General features: G+C 41.8%; 1 protein-coding gene and 1 long non-coding RNA gene across 4 annotated transcripts in view; one reads left to right on the top strand and one right to left on the bottom strand.

Annotated features, from left to right (window-relative positions):
- LOC118079896 (myosin-3) overlaps positions 1–25,818 on the top strand; it is a 31,181-nt gene that overhangs the window by 3,467 nt on the left and 1,896 nt on the right. For both annotated transcript variants that reach the window (XM_088661633.1, XM_035104617.3), the window contains 35 exons: positions 217–428; positions 894–1,037; positions 1,119–1,275; positions 1,465–1,492; positions 1,602–1,716; positions 3,242–3,334; positions 4,421–4,484; positions 4,563–4,661; positions 4,872–4,975; positions 5,051–5,189; positions 5,493–5,611; positions 6,328–6,477; positions 6,903–7,073; positions 7,616–7,925; positions 8,406–8,485; positions 9,277–9,364; positions 9,452–9,569; positions 9,973–10,096; positions 10,177–10,313; positions 11,456–11,711; positions 12,975–13,217; positions 13,523–13,699; positions 14,152–14,297; positions 14,385–14,475; positions 16,099–16,488; positions 16,858–16,984; positions 18,523–18,641; positions 19,541–19,737; positions 20,392–20,575; positions 21,571–21,736; positions 22,547–22,671; positions 23,088–23,396; positions 23,628–23,831; positions 24,056–24,181; positions 25,588–25,758. In XM_088661633.1, the coding sequence (XP_088517759.1) occupies positions 225–428; positions 894–1,037; positions 1,119–1,275; positions 1,465–1,492; positions 1,602–1,716; positions 3,242–3,334; positions 4,421–4,484; positions 4,563–4,661; positions 4,872–4,975; positions 5,051–5,189; positions 5,493–5,611; positions 6,328–6,477; positions 6,903–7,073; positions 7,616–7,925; positions 8,406–8,485; positions 9,277–9,364; positions 9,452–9,569; positions 9,973–10,096; positions 10,177–10,313; positions 11,456–11,711; positions 12,975–13,217; positions 13,523–13,699; positions 14,152–14,297; positions 14,385–14,475; positions 16,099–16,488; positions 16,858–16,984; positions 18,523–18,641; positions 19,541–19,737; positions 20,392–20,575; positions 21,571–21,736; positions 22,547–22,671; positions 23,088–23,396; positions 23,628–23,831; positions 24,056–24,181; positions 25,588–25,758 (5,475 nt within the window). In that variant the 5' untranslated portion in view covers positions 217–224. The remainder of the gene's footprint in view (positions 1–216; positions 429–893; positions 1,038–1,118; positions 1,276–1,464; positions 1,493–1,601; positions 1,717–3,241; positions 3,335–4,420; positions 4,485–4,562; positions 4,662–4,871; positions 4,976–5,050; positions 5,190–5,492; positions 5,612–6,327; positions 6,478–6,902; positions 7,074–7,615; positions 7,926–8,405; positions 8,486–9,276; positions 9,365–9,451; positions 9,570–9,972; positions 10,097–10,176; positions 10,314–11,455; positions 11,712–12,974; positions 13,218–13,522; positions 13,700–14,151; positions 14,298–14,384; positions 14,476–16,098; positions 16,489–16,857; positions 16,985–18,522; positions 18,642–19,540; positions 19,738–20,391; positions 20,576–21,570; positions 21,737–22,546; positions 22,672–23,087; positions 23,397–23,627; positions 23,832–24,055; positions 24,182–25,587; positions 25,759–25,818) is intronic.
- Positions 3,179–25,604, bottom strand: LOC118079901 (uncharacterized). 2 transcript variants are annotated; one of them, XR_009557181.2, is made up of 6 exons: positions 25,465–25,604; positions 11,917–12,084; positions 10,616–10,708; positions 9,319–9,518; positions 6,848–6,980; positions 3,189–4,482 (listed from the first exon to the last, which is right to left on the bottom strand). It is a non-coding gene; the product is annotated as an uncharacterized LOC118079901 (long non-coding RNA). The 2 variants fall into 2 exon arrangements; XR_009557183.2 differs by lacking the exon at positions 6,848–6,980 and having other exon boundaries at positions 3,179–4,482.

The raw sequence follows: 25,818 nt of genomic DNA, 5'->3' as shown, positions 1-25,818 counted from the left end.
CGTAGTACATAATGTCAGGATTACAGAGAAAATGGGAGTGTGTGGGAATAGCTGGACCTTCTGTTCTGCTTACAAAAGGGATCATTCACACTGCTGCACACTCTTATTAGATTAAGGAATAGGGACCGTGTCTGGTATTGTCTGAACATGATGTCTCTAGTTCAAGTTTCCTAGGCTTCCACAGAACAAGGACTGACCCTCCTGTCTCACTTTTAGCTGCAGCAATGAGCAGTGATGCAGAAATGGAGATTTTTGGGGTGGCTGCCCCCTTTCTCCGAAAAACTGAGAAGGAGAGAATAGAGGCTCAGAACCAACCCTTTGATGCCAAGACCTATTGCTACGTGGCTGATCCAAAAGAGGAATATGCCAAAGGGAAAATTAAGGGCACTGAAGGTGGCAAAACTACCGTGGACACAGATGATGGCAGGGTGAGTGTCTTTGAAGATTTGGGGTGGGGTGTGGAGTCCTCCTTTTCAATAAGCATGTGCTAAGATTTTCCAACTGGATTGTTCTGATCAAAACTGGGACAAAATTTGCGAAGTACTTAAACTGCTGGGATGAGCTACTGATAACATCTCTATAATAGGTATATTAATTTCTACAGAAAGAGTTTTCGGTCTGTCTTGAAGATAGGTGGTATTATTATTATTATTATTATTATTATTATTATTATTATTATCCCAATTTTCACCTCAAGATCCCAGGGTGGGTTACAATAATTTAAATAAACATCATTAATAAGTTTTAAAAACTTACAATTATTTAAAAAATCACAAAAATAGTGTCGGTCCTAAATATATGCCATCACTATTGAAATAATTTCATTTGTATTGCAAACTTACATTGTGGCATAGCCATTCCTCATCAAAAGTCCTTCCTTCTTTGCATTTCAGACTCTGACTGTCAAGCCAGATGATGTGTATTCTATGAACCCACCTAAGTTTGACAGAATTGAGGACATGGCCATGCTGACGCATCTGCATGAACCTGCTGTTTTGTATAACCTCAAAGATCGCTACAGCTCCTGGATGATTTATGTAAGTGGTGCTGTCCTGGTCCACAGAAAGGAATCCCCAAAGGGACAGAGTCTAACCGTATTTTTATTGGTTTTCATGCAGACCTACTCGGGCCTCTTCTGTGTCACTGTTAATCCATACAAATGGCTGCCTGTATACAATCCAGAAGTGGTGGCTGGCTACCGGGGCAAAAAGCGCACAGAAATGCCTCCCCATATCTTCGCCATCTCTGACAACGCCTATCAGTTCATGCTAACTGGTACGTTTACTTCACAGCTGAAAGGGGAATAAGGTGTTATAAGCAGAATGGAATTGGAGGATCATGGTACCCTTAGTAAACCTTTATCACATGCCCAGATTTGAGGGAAATTAATCCAGGGGTTGAACCTGTAACTCAGCATATGCCTCTGCAGTATAATGAGCATGCTTCTCTCTTTCCTTCTGCCAGATCGCGAAAACCAGTCTATCCTGATCACGTAAGCAGATGCTTTGGGTTTGTCCTACTTCATATTGCCAAAGTACAATTGTAACATAAGTAATGGTCTTCCATTTTTCTTTACATGATGCTTGCTTTTATCGCGGCAGTGGAGAATCTGGTGCTGGAAAGACTGTCAACACCAAGCGTGTCATCCAGTACTTTGCAACAATTGCAGCTACTGGAGAAGGAGCTAAGAAAAAGGAATCTCAATCCAAGATGAAGGTAGGACGAGATGGGCTGGCATTAGTGCAAATAAACCTGTGGTTGTAAGCATACAAAAGGCACTGCTGAAGAACCATTGACTCTGAACAACTTCCTGAATGGTTATACAGTCGTACCTTGGAAGTCAAAAGAAATTTGTTCCGGAAGTCCGTTAGACTTCCAAAACATTCAGAAACCAAAGTGTGGCTTCTGATTGGCCGCAGGAAGCTCCTGTAGCTAATCGGAAGCCCCATTGGACGTTCGGCTTCCAAAAATAGTTCGCAAACCGAAACAGTCACTTCCAGGTTTGCGGCCAAAACGTTTGAGAACTAGGCTGTTCGAAAACCAATGTACAACTGTACTCTGTTCTGTTAAGTGATCAGGTATACAAAATTTCCTTCATCAATTAAAAAACAATGGGGCTTCCAGCCAAAGTATCACAATCCTTCAAGCCCTGAGACTTCACTTACTGGATCCACATTGGATAGCCTCATGAAGATTTTTTAAAACCATGCTTTTTCTTTAAAATAAGGGCTGTGTATTTCTAAGCAATAATTAATTCATTCTGTGATGTGCTCATGACGCTTGCTTCCAGAGCAGTTACAATAAAAAGCTATGTAGCACTTCCAGCATATAGCATGTTTTGCAATCATGATCTCAATAATTTTCACGGCAACTGCTGAGAAAGGGAAGTGGTTGAAGAGTATGTTGTTCTTTTTTCCTTTTCTTGTTTTGCATTACCTATCTTCCTCTGCCCCAAACGGGTTGTGAAATGTGGCTATATCCAGCCACTAGTCTAAGTGTGCCTCTAAGCAACACAGTACCATGGACAGCTGTCCAGGTGGTGGAAAGGACAAATAATTCCTTACACAGAAATGGTTCTAGTTGAGATGCACAGAGAATTTCCTGCTGTTCTAGCCATACTTTTGTATCTTGTTCCAGGGAAAAAAGGATGTAGTATGAAAAGCATGGCCATATACTGTTTCTTAATTCACCTTTAGTTTCTTACAGTTTGCTGTCTCCTGTCTCTCTTCCTTTCTTTTCCTCCCTTTTTCTTTTTTCATTTCTTCATTCCCTTCCTCTCTATACCAGAGCATTTCAGAGTCAAACTTCCAAAAAAACCAAGCAAACTGGGAAGGGATCATACAGTAGCTAAAGGGATGCATGCACTTGAACCCTTGAGTCACTTTCAGATCCCTGCTTGGTGCAGGGAATAATGAACACATCTGAATACCCAAGACCAATCACTTGTCCTAAAATGAAACTATATATGACTCAAGGTCCATTCATGACCCAGGCATTCTTCACGTTAATCAGACTTAAGGATCTAATTAAGGCTTGGTCAAATTGGAGAGTGAAACAAGTTCAGGGGTAGTTTTTCATGAAAACTAATGCGGAAAGCTAACACTTAGCTGTAGAATATAGCATTGTGAGCATAGCATTGTGCCCAAAGTCTTGTGTATTTATCCATGTACATTCAATAACCGCTACTTCCATTGTTTTATTATTCACTTTTCAAATATTTTCTTTTCATTTGCTTTTACAGGGGACACTTGAAGACCAGATCATCAGTGCCAATCCCCTACTGGAGGCCTTTGGAAATGCCAAGACTGTCAGGAACGACAATTCCTCTCGCTTTGTGAGTGGTGCATACATTGTAGGATCTAAAAGTCTTTATCAATTTTTTTAGCCAATAATATCAGCTGTCTCATTATTGTGTTTGCATTTCACATCCTGGGACTGATCATGAAGGTGTTGCCGTGGAGGAAGTCCTGCTGAAGAGATGTGGCTTGCTTTGTAGTTGCTGAGAAATTAACAGGCAATTCACATATCAGTTTTACTTTACACCAGTGCCAAGACTTTGAAGTGCTTCAGTAGGATCTTTTCATATCTTCTAAACTTATCTCATTTTAAGAAAGCAGCTTGCAAATTGATGCATTTCAGAGAAGGAAGCGGAGCTGTGCACATCAATAAATGCAAATAGCCAAAAGCTGGGATTCAGCTCTAGCAATAGAATAGCATTTTCTAATGTACTTGGGGTTAGCAGACTAGCTTAGGAGCCCCAGGACAAGCTGTAGAGCACACAGAGATTTGTCCTTCAACACCTCTAGCACCAGTCCTCAACATTTGCCACCTGAAGCAGCTGCTTCACTCTGCCTACTAAGAGGGCTGGCCCTGTTTACAGAAATCATTTGTTTATTGAAACAGTTAGTGTATTGGCCTGAATATAAGCCACACCAGCAAATAAGCCGCACCTTTAAAATACAACCGGGGGGGGGGGGGAGAGAGAGACAATACCCAAATATAAGTCGCTCCCTTAAAATTCCACAGGCACTCACACCCATAAATGGCAAATGTAGAAGAAAATCCTACAGTGATATCGTGAAAGCCAATTTTTGTAAGCTCGTAAATTTAAGCTGCACTTTAACTTTTCACGGTTGGAATAAGTGTAGCTTATATTCAGGCCAATACGGTATATCTCATCTTTTGGTTTTTCAACTGAGCCACCAAAGCAACTAACACCTTCCATTAAAAATAGAAACATAACACAGAAATCAATGCCCCTTCCATCCAGAAACATAAGGAGTAATTCCAATAAGCAAACAAGCAAAAATGTTAAAATGAAAAATCCATAATACTGTAGATCTAATCCTGGTACAGATGTAGTTGTGTTTTCTGAAAGTCCCTGGATCTCTGTCATGACTTGCTTCTCTGTACTTTGCAGGGCAAATTCATTCGGATTCATTTTGGTGCAACTGGAAAGCTGGCTTCTGCAGATATTGAGACCTGTAAGTATCCAGATTGGAACACAGCCAGTCAAATATTAAATCGGGTTTACAAACATTAAATGTGAATCTTTGTTGCAGATCTGCTGGAAAAATCAAGAGTAACTTTTCAGCTGAAGGCTGAGAGAAGTTACCATATTTTCTATCAGATTCTCTCCAATAAGAAGCCTGAACTTATTGGTAAGCAGGATTCTCATTTATTTCCTTCCTGAATGTCTCAGAATATCTGGTAAAGCAGAAGAGGATCTTACATTAGTTGCTCAACCAGAGCTACACAGAACTGGTTGGGAAGGGGGGGGGGAGAATTGCTCAGAACCATTTACTCTCCTTCTGTATCTTAATCTAAGATGTTAATGTGGCGATGATCAGACTCTTCTAATTTCATTTCAGAAATGCTTCTCATTACAACAAACCCTTATGACTATCCATTTATAAGCCAAGGGGAGATTTCAGTACAAAGCATAGATGACCAAGAGGAACTAATAGCTACAGATGTAAGTATAAGTGCTGCTGCTAATATAAATACTGAGTAACAATTTCAGCTAATTTCTGCATGAACTATCTTACAGACGGCTATAGACATCCTGGGCTTCACTGCTGAAGAGAGAGTTGGAATCTATAAACTAACTGGGGCAGTGATGCATTATGGAAACATGAAGTTCAAGCAGAAACCACGAGAGGAGCAGGCAGAGCCAGATGGCAGTGAAGGTAATAGATCTCTGGCATACACCATTAAAAAAAGCCAGTTTCCAGATCTCATGGGGGGTGGGGAGAGAGAATTTTCACGTGAGATGTGCAAAGCATCCCTGGAAAGATTTCGCATTAAAAGAGATTATATACATCAGCTTTTGGCAATTAATCTGAATCGCTCTCCCTGTCTTAATTATAATGAGTAAATTACAATTGCAGCTACAACTTTAATCATGACTATCCCATTCTCAAATGATTATTGCTTTCTGGCTGTCCTGAAAGAGTTCCATCAATATTTGCTTCTCCTACGTTGTTTTGTAGAGGCTGACAAAGCAGCTTATCTGATGGGCCTGAATTCTGCAGATTTATTGAAAGCCCTATGCTTTCCCCGAGTGAAAGTGGGAAATGAATATGTGACCAAAGGTCAAACAGTGGACCAGGTGAGGCCATGCACCAGATCAAAAACATTTATTAGCTTACGTGAGGGGCTCTTACTCAGGCAAGGTACATTTCTTCCTTTCAGTATGCTGCTTAGTAAGGATTTACATGTTTGGGGGAAAATCTGTTTTGTCCTGGTAACATCCATCCCAGCTAGATTAATGCCACTGGAGCACTATTCAGAAAAGGTCACAACAGCAGGGAATCCATAGGGCATTTGCAGTGGTTTGGGATAGATAGATAAGAATTTCTGGTGAGAAGAGACAACATCTACATGACACCCAGTACCACCGTCATCTTCTTTTAGGAAGCCCTGTGGTAAAGCAACTTGTATTCCCCACCCCAACTTGGAAGGAGAAGTTTGAAGTAGAAAGATCAGATATTTAAGCTACTCGCCTCTTGCGCTGGGTTTCTGAGCTGGGATCATTCAGTTTCCATCTTGACTAGCTAACACTATTATTCCTGGGTGATTCCATATCCTAGGCCAGGCAGTGATTAATAGAATCATAGAGTTGGAAGGGACCACAAGGGTCTTCTATTCCAGCCCCTGCAAGGCAGGAATCTTTTGTCCAATGTGGGGCTCAAACCCACAACCCTGAGATTAACAGTCTTATGCTCTACCAATTGAGCTCTAACAATTTGTGCAGTGACTTGTTTCAGCAACACTGTTTAACTACAGTATGTACTGGCCCCTAATTTCCTGGACTGTTGCCTGCAGGTGCATCATGCTGTCAATGCCCTTTCCAAATCTGTCTACGAAAAGCTATTTTTCTGGATGGTACTTCGCATCAACCAACAGCTGGATACAAAGCTGTCCAGGCAACACTTCATTGGGGTCTTAGATATTGCAGGCTTTGAAATCTTTGAGGTATGTGGACCCATTGCAACTTCTTGCCTCTCTTGTAACAGCCAGATTAATTGCCTTGGCTGAACTTGTTCCAGAAAGTCGGCTTATATTTATATAAATGTACTATGCCTTGTGCACTCTGTCCCAGTGCATGGTTGTAATGGGTGATATGGGGTGCTGGGAAGAGTAATTTCCCCATCCTGTAAACTTTCTCCAATGGAAAGGCTAAAACCAGTTTTGTATCTTCTCTTCCCCTTTGGAGAGGGACAAGTTCCTCCCTAACCTCAAAGAAGTGCCATTAATTAAGAAAATGTCCCATTATTCCCTTCTGCTTAGCCTCCTTCTTTACTCTAAAATAATTAATGAAGAATTAATACTAAAAAATGTTTACCTGTGTACCTTTGAAACCAAAGTCATCATATTAACATAATATACTCTGGTGTTAGTACAACAGCCTGGAGCAGCTCTGCATCAACTTCACCAATGAGAAACTGCAACAGTTTTTCAACCATCACATGTTCGTGCTGGAACAAGAGGAATACAAGAAGGAGGGGATTGAATGGACTTTCATAGACTTTGGGATGGATTTGGCTGCCTGCATTGAGCTTATTGAGAAGGTACATTTTCCATATTGTCTTGCTGTGGCAGACCTACATTTTTGAGGCCCTGACGCTTGAACTGTTATTGGAACCCCTTCACAACCAGCAATGAGGTCTGGTTAACCACTGTTAACTTCTTCAGTGGGGTTGTTCCATGACAGATCACCGTGTGTGTGTGTGTGTGTGTGTGTGTGTGTGTGTGTGTGTGTGTATATATATATATATATATATAACATCTCAGATTTTGCTTAAAATTGCTGTACTGTGACACTTCACCTTTACAACATCTGTGCTACTGACTCTCAAACTTTGGAACTGTTGAAATACATACAGCAAAAAATTAATCAGTTTGAGTCATGTGACTGAAATTGGATCTACGAGACCCAATTTTTTAAAAGCAATGTGGAATAATGTCATTTCTGGGACCCCTCCGGGATTAGGGGCCCTGAAGCTTAAGCTTCATTAGTTTCATAGTAGATCCATCCCAGTAGCCTTGTAAATAAATATTCACTTCATAGAAATATATATTTGAAATAAAACTTGTTTGTTTTTCAATTTAGCCGATGGGCATTTTCTCCATCCTGGAAGAGGAGTGCATGTTTCCTAAGGCAACTGACGCGTCTTTCAAGAACAAGCTCTATGACCAGCATCTTGGAAAATCTGCAAATTTCCAGAAACCTAAGCCTGTGAAAGGCAAACCTGAGGCCCACTTCTCCTTGGTCCACTATGCAGGGATTGTGGACTACAATATCACTGGCTGGCTGGAGAAGAACAAAGACCCTTTGAATGAAACTGTTGTGGCACTCTATCAGAAATCATCAATTAAGATTCTGGCCAATCTTTATGCCGCCTTTGCTACTGTAGAGGATGGTATGTTATCTTCACCTATTACACATGGCCCTCAAGGCCTTTTCTGGCAACATTTGATGCAACCCCCCCCCCCCAGCTCTCATGCTGCCTTCCCAAAGCTGGCTAAGCAAGGTGCTGGGCAGGAGGTGTGAGGGCTCTGACAGGGCCCTAGAGTCCTCCCTCCTCCTTCCCAAAGCCTAGTTAGCACTTTCCTACCTTTGGGCAGGCGGTGTGAGGGATCTAGAACCAAGCCAAAGCCTCTTCCCCAAAGCCTCGCACCTCACTTAGCCAGCTTTAGGAAGGCACTGCAAGGACTTGGGTGGGTGTGCCAAATTTTGGCCTCCCTCCCCACCCCACCCCCGTGACAAGGCAGTGTGTGGCCTGTGGGTTCCGTATCTTTTGGCCCACTTGGTATGAAAATTTGGGCCACCCTCATCTATTCAATTTGGCTTAAAACTGTGTGACCAATATGGCCAATTGTACTTATGTCTTGCTTTGCAGCTGAAAGTGGCAGTGCTACGAAGAAGAAAGCTGCCAAGAAGAAGGGGTCTTCCTTCCAAACTGTTTCTGCACTTTTCAGGGTAAGAGGCTAGCAGGCATCCCCAGAAAGACAGGTGCCCCGCTGCAAAAATATATATTGTTGTAGAAGCAAATCTCATTAATTGGATAGTCAATAGTTTTTATATGTCACACCATTAGCTCAAAGGGTGGACGGCTTATAGATGTGCTTAAGAGCATATATCACCCAGTGATGCATTTGACTTTGATCCTTTGTTGGAAACTGAATGCTGGACTAAACTGATCATGCATCTGAGGTGGGTACATTTTTAAAAAATAAAACCGCCACACCCCAATAATTTTGCTTTTTTCATGTGATCGTCATCTACCTAAATTACAAAGGGATCAGAAAATATTATAATTAGAAATGATAAAATAAACAATACTAAAGGTGTGCTTATGGGTACTAAGCTTGTATATAATAAGGTTTAGATCTTTGAGTGGGCGTAAGTACAGTAAATGTAACAAAGAAGTTACTGTATATTCCTGCGTATAAGACCAGGAAAATCTTCTCAAAAGTCGGGGGTCGTCTTATACGCCGGGTCGTATTTCTTATACAGCGAGTATATCCTAAACTCTATATTTTAACTGGGAAAAGTTGGGGAATGTCTTATACGCCCAGTCGTCTTATACGCCAGAATATACGGGTAATCCTATTTCCATTTTGGGGGAGCAGACCTGATCAGCCTACACATTTCAATTTTATTTTAGGGCATGTGGAAGAAGAAGAACATTTGTAAATAAATGTCATATGGCTGTTTTTATCAGAATAATAAAATTTTAACAGCATTTAATATAAAATTCCAAATTACAGGAAAATTTGAACAAACTGATGAGCAATTTGCGGACAACTCACCCACATTTTGTGCGCTGCATCATCCCCAATGAAACTAAAACTCCAGGTAACTAAGACAATCTGACATCAATTTCCAGCAGGACTTCAGTTGAGTATCAGGAAAAGCTGCTATTTTGGTTTTTCTCTTCCACAGGTGCAATGGATCACAAGCTTGTCCTGCACCAGCTACGATGTAATGGAGTGCTTGAAGGCATTCGAATCTGCAGGAAGGGATTTCCAAACAGAATCTTATATGGGGATTTTAAACAAAGGTCTCAGCTACATTTATTGTGATCTTCCTAATTTGCACTGAGGCAATTTGTTAGGAAAACACTGTCTAGAATTCTGGATAACAATGACACCTGTGCCTGCTTAAGCATCACTTTATACACCGTACTATAATTTAGATTCAACAATGTTTTTTTTGCAGAAAATATGCTTTTTAATTCTGCCCTGCCCTCGCTGTTTTTGCCTGGGGAACTTCCCTATAGGATTTTGTACAATACAAATAAGTATTTGGATGAAAAGCACCACAGCCTCCTCAAACTAACCACAATCTTGCTGCCTATTTATGGGCAGTTACCTAAGCGGTTTAGAAGTGTATGCTAGTGGGAAAGAGCTTCTTCCTTCTCCACTGTTTACAGCGCTAAAACCTGTTTGTGTTTAAATGGACAGATACCGCGTTCTGAATGCTAGTGCTATCCCAGAGGGCCAGTTTATGGACAGCAAGAAAGCCTGTGAGAAACTGCTGGGATCTATTGATATTGATCACACCCAGTACAAATTTGGACACACCAAAGTAAGCACTTCTCTGTGCTGAGAAGAGTACAAGCAGTGGCTCTACTTTGGCAGCGACTATACTTTGCCTTCTCTTTTTAGGTGTTTTTCAAGGCTGGGTTGCTGGGCCTTTTGGAAGAGATGAGAGACGAACGTCTAGCATTGCTCATCACTCGCACACAAGCTATGTGCAGAGGGTACCTCATGAGAGCAGAATACCAAAAAATGGTGGAAAGAAGGTATAATGTTTTTCCCCAGGTTTACACCAGGGAACCTCACTTTATTAGATGCAAGAGCCTCCCCACCCCCACCCCTACCTTGATTCCCCAGAAGTGTTAGAGGAAAGATGATATTTTTGAAACACTCCTTCTTAAAATTTCCACTTCTCTTCTCCCCACCCTCCTGTGTTGTGCCTATGTAACCCTATCATGCTGCTAAAATCTCCTTGGGCTATAGGAGCAGACCTCACCTCTTCTGTTATACATAGAAATGCTGGCAAGCTGAAACTAGTTGCTTAAGCTGCAATCCCAACCTCACTTACCTGGCAGAAAGCACCAATGGACTTACTTCTGAGTAGATATGGTTGGGCTTGCACCAAAAGATATCTGCTACAGGTCTCTCGAAATTCTGTTAACTGTAGGTGCAAAATCAGATTTTTCAGAAGAGGGGTGATGCACACTATTTTACTCAAGTTAAGGGAGGCATGGGCAACCTCAGGCCTATCTGACCCTCTCCACCCATCACTGGGCCTGCTTTGCATCCTTCTGAGTGTTTTTGCCTGCCTGGAATGTGCCCTTGAACTTCAATTTGCTTTCCTGGATGGAGGACAGGGTGTGTATGGAGAAACTAGCCTATTGTGCAATTGTAAAAAAATCTCAGGCATGTCCAACAGGTAGATTGCGATCTACTGGTAGATCATGGGGTGTTTATGGTGGATCCTGGTGGATCTTTGGCCCCTCAGTGATCTTCCCCCCACCAAAAAAGGAAAGCTCCACAACTTAGTCTTCCTAAAAAAAATCTGCAACTTTGGCTTTCCCCAAAAAGCTCAACAACTGTGGGTAAATCACTGCCAGTTTTTTTAAAATACTGTGAGTAGATTGCAGTCTATTGGGAGTTGGATGTCCCTGCTCTATCTAGTTTTGCCTCCGGCCCCATCCACTCCCTGGCATGTGGCCCCAGAAGGGAATGTAGACCCTAGGCTTAAAAGGTTTCCCCACCCCTGAGTTAAGGGAACTGAATGGTCAAGTAGTTGCATATTCATTTGATTATTTACAGGCGGGCCTCTTGAAATTTTGCAGTTGAAGCCTGAGGAGCTCCTGAGCTTTGATTAGGAAAACTAACTTTCCTCAATGAGTAACTCTGTGAATTGGTTCCATCACAGGGAAGCTATCTTCACCATCCAGTACAACATTCGCTCATTCATGAACGTCAAACACTGGCCTTGGATGAAGCTGTTTTTCAAAATTAAGCCACTGCTGAAGAGTGCAGAGGCAGAGAAAGAATTCGCCAATATGAAAGAAGAGTTTAAAAAAACCAAAGAAGAACTTGCTAAATCTGAAGCCAAAAGGAAGGAACTGGAAGAGAAAATGGTCTCTTTGCTGCAAGAGAAAAATGACTTGCAGCTTCAAGTGCAGTCTGTGAGTAATTCACAAATATCTCCCCATGGTCACTTTTAGGAAATGTGGTGCTCTAAGCAAATTATTAAATTATCACTATCTTATCAGGCCTTTCCCTCTCCCCATCAGTCAGCTGTCCCCAGTTGAGATCTCTAGCTTGCGTCAGCGTCAGCCACTTCACAGCAAGCTCCCAGTAAGAGCTGTACTCTGACATGCCGCTACTTACCCTGCTGACCTTCACATCCATCTCAGGCTGTTCATGAGCTGCCTTTTTCTGTTATGGGGCTGTTTTGCCTCATGCCATGCTCCTTCCTATTGCTGTCACCTTGCATTTGGCCTGTCCTTCCTTTGTTTGCACCTGGCACCCTGGATAGCAGATGACCAGTCACCTTTGCTGTAATTGAAAAGGGAAAGCCCTTCCATCAGTTACTGCAGGAAAACTTGCTATAGCTAGGTGGCTTGATTGCCTATTGATTGCCTTCCTTCAGCCAGAATAGTTACTTATGCTAAGTTTGAAGAATAGCCAGTTAAAGGCAAATGGTAACACAAGCAGTTGGAAAAGCTTATAAACATAGCCTCTCTCTCTCTCCACACACACAGCAACCCACCCTGAATTATTCTCAGTAAACACGAGACATTAAACAGCATTCAGTCTTAGAGGTCATACTGGCACCACAAAACTCCTCCCTTCTTCTCTTGTATTGCATTCCCTTTTTGGCTATATAGGTACAGCACAGATAACCCCATCTTGGACTAATGCTACAGTGTCACTTGCTACACACACACACACACACACACACACACACCAAATCTTGAAATCAAAACACTGAGATGGAAGGGAAGGTGTAAATATAGTGGGAAGGTGGAACTGATTATGATATTGTATCTGAATGGTCCATCTTGCAAAAAGATACACACTAATGGGCTGAGATGCAAAGCCATGCTTAGGAGTTTCTATGAATTTGTGTCCAGCTGGTGTGATTTTTGTTTGTTTCTTTGTTCTCCAATCCCCTGGAACAGAAGACATCCCTCATGCCATACCAGCTTTTAAAGCAGCATGTCATGTGTGGCTGTCATTTGACAAACACAAGTCTAAAGCCACCTTGATGACCTGGAATTGGTTTGGATCACAGTTATGAAGCTAAAATGGAGAGTAGTCAAAGCTTTTAGCTGCCTTTAAAAGCGGGGGGGGGGGGAGAGCAATTTAGAAAGTGGTATACTGTTATACTGCCTGATGGAGTTGAATGATAACACATATACTGTAATACACTTTTCTCTAACAAGGAAAGTGAAAGTTTGGCAGATGCTGAGGAAAGGTGTGACCAGCTGATCAAAACCAAAATCCAGCTGGAGGCAAAAATCAAGGAGCTGACTGAACGAGCGGAGGATGAAGAAGAGCTGAATGCAGAGCTGACAGCCAAGAAAAGGAAACTGGAAGATGAGTGCTCCGAACTGAAGAAAGATATTGATGATATGGAGTTAACACTAGCTAAGGTTGAAAAAGAAAAGCATGCCACTGAAAACAAGGTAACCTTTAATATTGCTTTCAAAATGCCGTTTCCCGTTTATCTGTTTTTCTATCTACCAAGATATTCCATTGCCATATAAAGTTTTGAAAAATTGTCACACTTTTCACTCTCATGTTACAAACTGCTAATTTCTTATGTAAAATGGCTTCCCATCTCGTGCCTCTACCTCTGCAATTAAAGACAGTAAGTTAAGGACAAACATAAAGAGTAAACTTACAATGATCCTAGTTTAACAATGTCTGTCCTTAATCGGTATTTCAGCTGATCTCAACACCATCAACAATGTTATGCTGTGTTTTGTAGGTGAAGAACCTAACAGAAGAAATGGCAGTTTTGGATGAAACTATTGTGAAATTAACCAAGGAGAAGAAAGCCCTCCAAGAGGCCCATCAACAAGCTCTTGATGACCTACAAGCTGAAGAAGACAAAGTTAACACTCTCACTAAAGCGAAAACCAAGCTGGAGCAGCAAGTTGATGATGTGAGAAAGCTAATCCCAGTCATTCTTGAACTTTGCGTGATATTTTTTCATGATGAACTTGCACATAACAGGACACAGGGCTCTCCTGCTAACATACATGTTTTCCCCTGAATAAACTGGTTTAAAGGTCCCTGAGTTCAGAGGAGATCCTTTGGAAGCACATCATTAGCAAAACAATAGTGGATAAGGAACATTACCCTTACCGTAGTTTGTACTGATATTTGTGTGACAATGGGGAAGGAGGATTCTGAAGGGTGTTGGGTTTGGTTTTTTTGCCTCCCATCTTAGCTGGAGATAAACACAGAAATGCTCACTTTCCTGCTAGCAAATGTCCATTCCCTGCAAATGGGCTCACTTCATACTTTGTTAATATTGAATTTAACTCAATGAATTCGTAATTTCCAATTATAAAAATCTCTGAGACTGGGACTAACATTAAACTTGTGTTGCAGCTGGAAGGCTCCTTGGAACAGGAAAAGAAAATCCGCATGGATCTTGAAAGAGCTAAGAGAAAGTTAGAAGGGGACTTGAAACTTGCCCAGGAATCCATAATGGATCTAGAAAATGATAGACAGCAGCTAGAAGAAAAGCTGAAGAAGTACGGAAATCGTAAATTGTAGTTGCATATTGAAATATGTTTATGGGGTAGCTTTTTAATTAAACTGCCTCTTCAATTCTTTTATAGGAAAGACTTTGAGTATAGTCAAATGCAAAGCAAAATTGAAGACGAGCAAACTTTGGGTATCCAGCTGCAGAAGAAAATCAAAGAACTTCAGGTATAAATAAATTGTTTCCTTCATTCTAGCATCCCAGCTCATTTTCACTTGGTAATAAGAATTAAAATGCGAGGTTATAAATAATCTTTGATACGTAAACATGATATAATGAAACATGCCCTCCTTGTAAGACTGCTTCCAGACTTTAGCACACTTTTTGTGCAGATCTGCCACCCATTTAGGTAGATGCTGGTATATGCCCTTAGCACAGTAACTGCACCATCATAACCCACCCTTAAGAAAGTGGGTACATTACAATAAAGAGGAACAATGCCACAGCACTCGTGCGCAACAAATCTGTTCATTTTTACACATCAAACTTTATTTGATAAGAAAAGTGACAGGAAAAAGCACTGCAAAGTGTGGGGTGACTACAGCTAGAAGGTGATGTTGTATAACCACTACACATTTTTTGTACAAAAAATGAATGTTGAGTAAACAGGTTGTCTGGAAGCAATGAAAGACAGAAGTTTAATAGGATTAATTTGTTTCAAGTATGTTTAGTAGGACACAAAGAATTGTGGCTCCATTTTCAAATTGTTGTTGTTTTGAGTAGTTTGTTTTCAACAGCCTCATTACATTACATTACAATTTATTTTCAAATGTGTGTCTCTGAAGCAGCTCTTCTATGTCACTATGACCATTTCTATCTATGACCAGTACAACCCCCAACCTGACTTTCTGCTATTATTTTCCAGTATATCCCTGGTTTTGTCCTTTGCTCCTTGCAGCTCTCTCACCCTTGATGCCAAAAGTCTCCTGATCCCTTCCCCAAGGGTGTCACGTCCCATTTCGCCCCTTGAGGTGAAATAGGAAGTGTTGCCCTGCCACCGCACTGCACCTGCTGAAGCATCCCTTTCCTAGGTCGCTGGAAATTGGCACCATGACAGCATGGCTTCTCCACCAGCAGCAGTTGAGGTGTGCTGCAAGGGCTTCCATCACCTGAGGCAGGGGTAGGCAACCTAAGGCCCAGGTGCCAGATGCGGCCCAATCACCTTCTCAATCCAGCCTGCAGACGGTCCAGGAATTAGCGTGTTTTTACATGAGTAGAATGTGTGCTTTTATTTAAAATGCATCTCTGGGTTATTTGTGGGGCATAGGAATTTGTTCTCCCCCCCCAAAAAAAAATATAGTTTCGCCCCCCACATGGTCTGAGGGACAGTGGACTGACCCACGGCTGAAAAAGGTTGCTGACCCCTGACCTGAGGTGCCTGCTTCACTCCGCTTTATGGGCGGGCCAGCCCTCCTCTTCCATCAGCTTCCCCCATTTTTCTCACTGGCCCTTTTACTTGGAATTTCCTCCCTGAAAATGTAATGTCTCCTTTTCTCCAAATCCCACCTCCAAAATGCTCCCGTTTTACAAAGCCTTTGCCTTAACCTCTTGAATTCTTATTCCCAACAGCACCCTTGTCCAAGTAAATGTAACTGCATTTTCTCACATTTATCTTAGGATCTTCCATCTCTCCACTGTTGATTTTAGATTGTGAGCTCCTGGTCTCTCCTTTCCTTATCTCTCGTTCTTTGATTTATGAACCTTTGTGAAGCAGCATCTTCACATAACCAAGAACTTCATTCATTATCAACTACTGGTAACCATAACCACCTCCTCCTCCTCTTGTGTAGGCTCGTATTGAGGAACTGGAAGAGGAGATTGAGTCTGAGAGGGCAACTCGGGGGAAGGCAGAAAAGCAGCGGGCTGAACTGGCGCGTGAACTAGAGGAAATCAGTGAGAGGCTTGAAGAAGCTGGAGGGGCCACTTCGGCCCAGATTGAAATTAACAAGAAGCGGGAGGCAGAATTCCAGAAAATGAGGCGTGACCTGGAGGAATCTGCCTTGCAGCACGAAGCTACAGTAGCAACTCTCCGCAAGAAGCATGCTGATAGTACGGCTGAGCTTGGGGAGCAAATCGATAACCTGCAACGTGTCAAACAAAAGTTGGAGAAGGAAAAGAGCGAGTGCAAAATGGAGATCGATGACCTGGCCAGCAATCTTGAGTCCGTTAGCAAGTCTAAGGTATTTGAAAGTAAATTTGAGTAGTTCTTCACAATCCAGACTACAAAATGTACATTCTCAGTTGTGAACAAAATGAAGAAATGTATCTCAAATATTCTGAATAGGTGATCTTTTGCCCAGCAAGATCTTTGAGGCAGATGATTTTTGGGTAGAAACATATAAGCCCTAGAAAGAGGCACTTGAACCAAAACTCATTGGGCTAATTTAATAATAAACATTCATCCATTTCAGCATTTTTGAGATGTATTTTTCTTTGATCACAATAAATTCTTCATTTTGTGTTTGTTTCCTTTTGACGTTCTCACTAAACACACATACATGAGTGATTGCATAATGTATCCTGTTTCATTTCACTTCTTACTCCTGCAGGCTAATCTAGAGAAAATGTGTCGTACATTAGAGGACCAGCTCAGTGAACTAAAGGCCAAATCTGAGGAAAACCAGAGATCAGTGACTGATCTAACAGCACAGAAAGCCCGTCTACAGGCCGAGTCAGGTAAGGGGGAAAACAGTGGGGATGCAAGATGCAAACAAGGGCCAATCCAAGGTTTTCTTTCCATCATTTGCTTCAAGGTGAATGGTTTTGATTATTTATGTTCTGTGGAATCTATGCAATGTCTCATGTTCCTGCAACAAATTTTTAGTCTGTGCTTCTGAGGTTAGCTTTCAGAAGCACCAATAAAAAGCACAAACCAGGCTTTCATGGGACTAAATTGGTTTAAATTCAAGTATTCTGCTGGCAGACCACTGAGGTGATAATCTGGTGGTTGAGTATGGAGATAGATTTTCATTTTTTTAAGGGAATTCTTGGAACTTTAGCTTATTGCTGAAGTAACAAGGGAAGTTGAATAACCAGTGCAATGGCAGATGAAGAGAAAACAAAATGTTAGACTAAACCTCTGAATCCATATTGTGAATGTCAGGCTGAGCCCTAGAACATGTGGGCTAATAAAATGGGAGAAGGGAGTTCATTTGGTGGCCACTTGCATGTTGCACAAAAGAGGGAACATGAATGACTTGCACGCCTTCATTTTGTGCTTCTGGTACAACTTGCAAGCAGCTCCTTAGTGAGAAATTAGCTGGACTCGCACTTTACTCACAACTATCTCACCATGGGAGCAGCTGTGCACATTTCTGCTTTGTATGATACACTGGACATTTAAAAAAAGAGGCATGCAAAACTGTCTCCAGCAAATTCAGAGTGAATTTCAAGCATCACTGAGGAGCAAACCCCAAGTCAAGTATAATAGGGATTAGGCTTCTTTGCTGGAGAGTATATGCAGGTCCTGCTTTACGACCCCAATGCATTTCCTGGAAATTGTTAGGTGTGTCTATATATAACTAGTCCACAATTTCCATTGTTGCCTATGGAAACATTTCTAATGCGGGAATTGTCTGATATCTTCCCCACCTCCATGGTTTCTTCCTGAAATGGAGACAGAGGGAAAAACTGATTTGTCCTGTTTCCCCCGTAGGGTTGCCAGACTCAATAGAGGACAGGACTTCTGTGCCCTTAATTGCCCTGCTCTCTTTTGAGTCTGGAAACCTTAAAGAGAAGCCAGCAGGCCCTTTGTTTAATTTCCAAGCAAAGGGTCTGCTGGTTTCTCTTTAAGGTTTCCAGACTCAAAAGAGAGCAGGGCAATTAAAGGCACAGAAGTCCTGTCCTCTATTGAGTCTGGCAACCCTATTCCCCTGCTCTCTGATTCATCCAGTCTCTGTGGTTTCTGCTTGAAAATGGCTGCTGCCAGCCAACAAAACACAAAAAACCAAGGAAGTGGGCTGTTTGGATAAGTGAATCTGTGGTGCATATAGCAAGGTTTCGGCATAATTTTTAAGTGCGGATAGTGGGACCTGTGTGTATTTTCTAGGAAGGTTCATGCCCTGCTACTTCTGTACCTGGATCTGTGAAAGGAAGATTGTTGCAGGGGAAAATTTTTTAAAGGCATTAGGCCTGGGAGATATGGAATCACACCTAAGATTATAGTGAACATCACCGCTATTAGCAAATTAAGAATTTGTCTTCTTTGGTCACAGGTGAACTGGCACGTCAACTTGAGGAAAGGGAGAGCATAATATCCCAACTTTCCAGAAGCAAGCAAGCATTTACTCAGCAAATAGAAGAACTAAAGAGGCACCTGGAGGAAGAGAGCAAGGTATTCATCAGCCTAGACTGCTGGGGAACATTTCTCTTGATTCATTAAAAGGAATACATTAACATAGGAAGAATTTAATTTAAATTTCCAACACTTTAGTGGACACATCTTTCAGCAGGTTCGCTCCCCTTCCAATATGCAACACAACTGTACCATGATGAGTTGTCATTGGAACTATGTCTATAAGTTGAGTGGGGATGTATCTGTTTATGGAGTCAGCAGAAACCATGACTACTTCATGCAAATTATATCTCATGCTATCAGGCTAGGTCTACAGATGCACTGGGAATAACAGCACAATCCTATACATCTACTGAGTATTAAATAGCATTCAGTTTGGTGGAGTAAATGGGTTTGGATTACAGCCCAAGACTCATTGCACTCACTCCTTAGCAGGTATGCACAGGATTGTGCTCCAGTTTTTAATTTTCCTCATACCGTATCTGTCAAACAAAATACCAACTCAATATTTGTGAATATCAAGGTACCTTTTTTTTTTACTTTATCTAAACATTTCAGGTGTAAGTATTACTGGCATAACAAATATGTTAACTCACTCCAGATCACTATGATACTATCTTGTATGACACTGTCACAATTAGGTAGCCCACCACATATTACAACAGTGAGTCTGCTGGTCTTGCAGGCAACATGATTAAATCACAGTAATCCAAGACTTGGAATACTTTCTTGAGCACTCATAAGTCTCTTCGGTACTGTAAACTGCTTGTGTTTTGTGTGAATAAAGTAGCCTCTTGCTTCATCCTAACTTCTGTCATGATAGCTTTACTCTGAGATTATACATACAAAATGCCACAAGCATTGTTCCAAGAGCACCAATGTAAGAATCTTATGGAATGAATTCAGTTATAAATGGATGCATGGTATACTGTTCTTAGGCGAAGAATGCACTGGCTCATGCCTTACAATCTGCTCGCCATGACTGTGACTTGCTCCGGGAACAATATGAAGAGGAACTAGAAGCAAAGAGTGAACTCCAACGTGCCCTGTCTAAAGCCAACAGTGAAGTGGCCCAGTGGAGAACCAAATATGAGACAGATGCCATTCAACGCACAGAAGAACTGGAAGAGGCCAAGTAAGTGTTGGGGATCAGAAGTGGCATGCTAATAAGCCATTTTCACACATTATATTCAACATTATATTCAACCACATTTTATGTTCATAACCATGTGGGGAGACCACTACAAACTGGGCACCTGGTTCCTCATTTTTAGATGAAGGGACAAACATTTATGATCTCCAGCACAGTGGAAATCATGGAAGTGCTGGGATTTATAGATGATAGTACCCATGTGACTGGATTTTAGTCCAATTAATTCTGTCACATTAAAGAATAAACTAGAATTTGACCACATAACTTTCCGATTAAAATCTGACACCCCTCCCAAAGGCCAGGAGGAGTCCCATTTTAATTAATGGTGTTGCCAAAATGCATAATAACCTGATTCAGAATATGAATTTACTTGGCCTTACCTATCAGTTCTACAAGCATGCAGGTGGCTAAGATACAGTATACCAGGCACCCCCAAACTGCGGTCCTCCAGATGTTTTGGCCTACAACTCCCATGATCCCTAGCTAACAGGACCAGTGGTCAGGGAAGATGGGAATTGTAGTCCAAAACATCTGGAGGGCCAGAGTTTGGGGATGCCTGCTGTATACTATACGGTGCTGCTAAGGGCAACCTTAGTAGTTAAAGGGACATCATCATTACAATCTGACTTCTTTAAGGAAAAAGCTTGCTCAGCGGCTTCAAGAAGCTGAAGAACAAGTTGAAGCTGTGAATTCCAAGTGTGCTTCCCTGGAGAAAACAAAGCAGAGGCTGCAATGTGAAGTGGAAGACATGATGGTGGACGTTGAGAGAGCAAATGCACTAGCAGCTGCTCTGGATAAGAAGCAAAGGAATTTTGACAAGGTGTGTTTCCCCTTTATAGTATCAGCCCTTAGATGAGAAATAGACACTCTTCGTCTCAAACTGGCAGATACACTCCACTTGTTTCTGAATCTGACTCTCACTTCTACCTATTGAAATATTTATGCCCATTCTCTGTTGTCAGAGGGGCACCAGCAACTTGGCCCAGATTTGAGGAATGAGGCAGAGCCATAGCTGCCAAGTTATCCCTTATTTTAAGGGATTTTCCCTTATGCTGAATAGGCTTCCTCGCGAGAAAAGGGAAAACTTGGCAGCTATGGGCAGAGCCCATAGGCCTGTGACCCAAAGCCTTCTGTGACAGGAGGATCTTCCAAATGTTTGTGTGCATTTGTTTATTAAAGGGAAACCATTCAGGTTTCCTGATTCAGGGATGCATCGCCCCTGTATTTATGCCACCCAGCATGCTTGACATGATTTTGGGCTGTATGACTACTTTGCTATTGGAGATTGGTCTGTGATGGTTGTTTCACAGTTATGTTAAGATCCCAACTTTCTTCTGTCATGAAACTTGAGGCGGCACATATAGAGTACCTAGGAGTTGTTCCATCCAGGAATGAACTAGAGTTGCTGCTTAACTTTAACAAGGTAGATGTGTCATGTGCTTTCCGACCATGCCCTGGGACATATGAGTCATAGATTGATTTTGCCATGATCGAGGGACATGTGCCCTGACCTTCTGCTCTGAGGTCAAGAGTGCTATTGGGTGTTTGGGAAAAAGATTGTCAGAGAATTGGTGGGGGACAGAAGATGGTGGCTGGTGGAATTGTAGTGTATAGTTTTATCAACCAAGGCTTCCTGTTACTTTGTTTGGATTTCCCCTGGCACAGAAAATAAAGAGATAGAGAAACCCCCTGTGAACTGTCACTGCCTTCTTCCCAGTGATGTCCAGAACTGCTACTGAGAAGGCTAGTTTAGCAAAGAAAAATCATAGGCAAATAAAACGGCAACTAACTAACTCAAATACAATGGATGTTAAGATTTTGGCAGAATGGAAGACCAAGTATGAGGAGAGCCAGTCAGAGCTAGACGGTTCCTTAAAGGAGTCACGCTCCTTGAGCACTGAACTTTTCAAAATGAAGAATGCTTATGAGGAGACACTAGATCAGCTGGAAACAATCAAGCGAGAAAACAAGAACCTACAACGTAAGTTTCCTTTTTTGGCCTTCTTTCTATTTGTTGGTTATTTTGACTCTAGCAATAATAATTCACAGTGCAGACGGTCTCAGGAAAACACAAGGATTGCCAACTTTTCTCTCTGCCTTTAGCAGTGGTACAACAAGCAGAAATTTCCCCATCACTGCATCCTCATATTATGAAAAGCTGCACTGATTCAGAAACTGTCCATCTTTGTGCAGAACTGTGACCAAAAAATCAAGAGAAGATTTTTGTATATACTGTTCGTCAGATCAGAGCACATTCTAGTCTTAAGGGCTTTAAGAAAATATTAAACTTAAAAGCATTCAGAATTTCCAGATCTCTCCATATTCTCATTCTCGTCCTGTGATGAGAAGGCAAAGCTAACTTGATATCATTAATGGCAGTTTTTCAAAATTGACTGCCCCGCACAAATCTCATAAATGTCCTTAGCAACTATTGGCAATGGGTTGTTTTAATTTCACACAATGCATTTTTGTCCATGTGAGCAGTTCCAATTTTCTCTGGTAGCTGGTGGTAGTTGGTGGTAATCACAGATAAAACTGACAGAATTTCCCAGGTTTGAAAAAAAAAAGAGAATTTATGATGGCTTGTGCATTATATTTGGGAGCATTTGGGATATCTTTCATGCATAAAAAAGGAGTTTTGTGAACTGTTCGGAAGCTGTTATGAAGCAGACAGAAGAAGCCACAAGTATCACCTCTGTTTGCGGAGCAGCTCTTTGCACATGTGTGTGTGTTTGTAGTTCTAGAGGCATTTCACCCTTTATCAGCTGTCTGTATGTTTAATTCTTCCTAGAGGAAATAGCTGATCTTACAGAACAAATTAGTCAAAGTGGAAAAATTATCCATGAACTTGAGAAGGCCAAGAAGCAGATAGAAGTGGAGAAATCTGATATGCAGATGGCTCTAGAGGAAGCAGAGGTAAGATGCAAAAAAACAGTAGGAAAGAAAGTACAAATGGCAAATAATTAGGTTTTTATAAAAGTCTTTTGGAGTGGGTAGTTGGAGATGCTCATTTGTTGCATCGGATTCCCACAAACCACATACCAAGCTGAGCTTGGTCCACCAACCATTTGTTTGGCAGATGGTCATCATGGCATGGTGGACATTGTTTAAGCTAAAGGGCAATATGGATACAGGATTCTCTGAAGTCACATCACACCTAATCTTTGAGGAAACGTCTACAGTGACTTCCATATTGGTGTTAAATTGTTAACAGATATTATTTAACCATGTTTTACTACATTGTGGTAAGATCAAGAAGGAGAAAAGTAACCCAAGTTTCCTCCAACTACAAATCTCTGTGCTGCTTTATTTCTCCGACATTTCCTCAATAGGGTGCTCTTGAACACGAGGAAGCCAAAATCCTTCGCATTCAGCTTGAGTTGACTCAGGTGAGATCCGAGATCGATAGAAAGATTGCCGAGAAAGATGAAGAAATTGATCAGCTGAAAAGGAACCACCAAAGAACAGTAGACACAATGCAAAGTGCCTTGGATTCAGAAATACGGAGCAGGAATGAAGCTGTGAGGATTAAGAAGAAGATGGAGGGAGATTTAAATGAAATGGAGATCCAGCTGAGCCATGCAAATCGTGTTGCAGCTGAGACACAGAAACACCTCAGGAATGTCCAAGGGCAGCTTAAGGTACGTTACTTATCTTTCCAATATATCCGTTATATCAAGAGAAGTTAATCTGTGGCTTTCCAGATGTTGTTGGATTACAGCTCCCATTGTCCTTGACCACTGGTCATGTTGGCTAGGGCTGATGGGAATTGGAGTCCAACAACATCCTGGAGGGTCATATGTTAACCACTATCGCTTTATATGAATAATAGAAATTCAGTTCTGCTAAACACTTCCCCCCGTTGTGTTTAGGACACACAGCTACATTTGGACGATGCCCTCCGAGGCCAAGAAGATCTGAAAGAGCAAGTGGCTATGATTGAGCGCAGAGCTAATCTGATGCAGGCTGAGATTGAGGAGCTCCGGGCAGCTCTTGAACAGACAGAGAGGGGCAGGAAGTTAGCTGAACAAGAGCTTCTAGATGCAAATGAACGCGTGCAACTTCTTCACACGCAAGTATGGGCTACAGCTGTCACTATAACAATAAAACTTGCCATGATGCATTAGTTTAAATGTCCATCTAATCTCACATTCGATGTCTGACCATGGCCACGGACATGCTCTATAGTGGTAAACAGAGATATGCTGCCTCCAAGTATGAGGAGGAATAATTTCCTAATCATTACTAGAAACTGCAGCATAAGAGACGCTAAAACATCCTCACTGTGTCTTTTGTTTAGAACACCAGCCTTATTAACACAAAGAAGAAGCTGGAAATTGATATTTCTCAACTTCAAAGTGAAGTGGAAGATGCCATTAAAGAGGCCAGAAATGCAGAGGAGAAGGCAAAGAAAGCCATCACAGATGTAAGAGCTTCTTTTCTCTTTCAGTGGTTGCCACAAAACCTTACTGTTACTGTGTTTCTCCAAAAATAAGACACAGTCTTATATTTTTCCTCAAAAAACCCAAAAAACCACGGCGGCTTATTTTCAGGGGGTGTCTTATTTTTGGGGTATAGCTTATTTTGGGGGGTATGGCCTATTTTCGGGGTATGGCTTATTTTCGGAGAAACACGATATCTATAACAATTTTTGTTGGCTCATGGGCACTTGATCACAGTGATCATTCTAGAGCTGTCCAGTCCTTCTGTGAGTGGCTAACAGTTTTTTCCTTCAGTATGCCTTCACAAACTGATAGAAGGAGGAAAAAGAGCCTCTATTCCTTCAAAGTGCACCACAAAAGGGGCATGCATGAAGGTGCTGCCTCAGGTGGCTTCAACCCTTGTATACAGTACCTTGGAACAAATAGGGAAGAGCATTAATACAGTCTCCAGGCACGACCAGTTCCCCCAGCCCCAGTTGCTATGCTCCTTTCATCTATTTCCCCCAAAGGAACAAAGCTAAGTTTCACAAGACGGTCTGCTTAAAACCCTGGTCTTTTTACTAGCATGCTATCATTTGCAAATAGTTGAATGTATTTCCCCCATCACTGAGTTTCCATGCCATCCCTGTTGAACGTTTGCCTACCTTGCAGCTGTTGAAGCGCAGAGCCTTTGCAAGAGAAAAAACAGTGGCCAACAATTCTATGTAGCCCATCATACAAACGACGTATCTAAATACATTTTGCACAAAGTGTCCTTCAGTCACACAGCTAGGGCCATATGTGAGTCATTCTTTCATGACCCCAATCCCTGTCGGCGGGGGAAATGGTGTAACCAGGTGGACCTGCTGATTTCAGGTGAAGGATGCACATGATCAGCTCTTTCTTATTTCTACATGATCACAACATTCCACATGCAAACCTCTACCCAATGGAATGCCCTCACAGGAAAGCAGATCTCATGTGGTTGTGTCTGATGGGTGACACACAAACATTATGAATTTGGCTCCAATTCATGGACGCTTGTGTCTTCATGTGTTAGCCTTTAAGGTGCCATAAGATTATTTGCTGTGCCTTCTGCAACCAACTGACATGGCTGCCTCTCCAAGAACTATGAAATGTGTCATTCATATAGTGTTGTGTGAATACCCTCTCTGCACCATGCCAATGTTATTGGAAATTCATACATGTTTCCATTCAATGTTATATAATGAGCTCAGCACCTTTTTTTAGTAGTTTGAATGTTAATTCATTCATTGGGATTCCTTACTTATTGAGGTGGTCCCAGCAGGCCATTTCTGGTGGTCACAAGTTGATCTTTCAAACTCTGCTGAGCTTCTGCCCTTTGCTCTGAGTGTACCTGTTGACTGGAGTCTACTGTTTGTATGTCAAGGCGGCCATGATGGCAGAGGAGCTGAAGAAAGAGCAAGACACTAGTGCTCACCTGGAGAGAATGAAAAAGAACCTGGATCAGACAGTGAAGGATCTGCAGCTTCGGCTGGATGAAGCAGAACAACTTGCTTTGAAAGGAGGGAAGAAGCAGATTCAGAAAATGGAAGCCAGGGTAAACACTGGGGTTGGGAGCTGGTGGAAAGCATCAGAGCGCTCCATAGGTCAGAGGCCC

Source organism: Zootoca vivipara, chromosome 2 (assembly GCF_965207765.1).
Source record: "Zootoca vivipara chromosome 2, rZooViv2.hap1.1, whole genome shotgun sequence".
Classification (NCBI taxonomy): Eukaryota; Metazoa; Chordata; class Lepidosauria; order Squamata; family Lacertidae; genus Zootoca; species Zootoca vivipara.
This window is presented reverse-complemented; position numbering and strand designations above follow the sequence as displayed.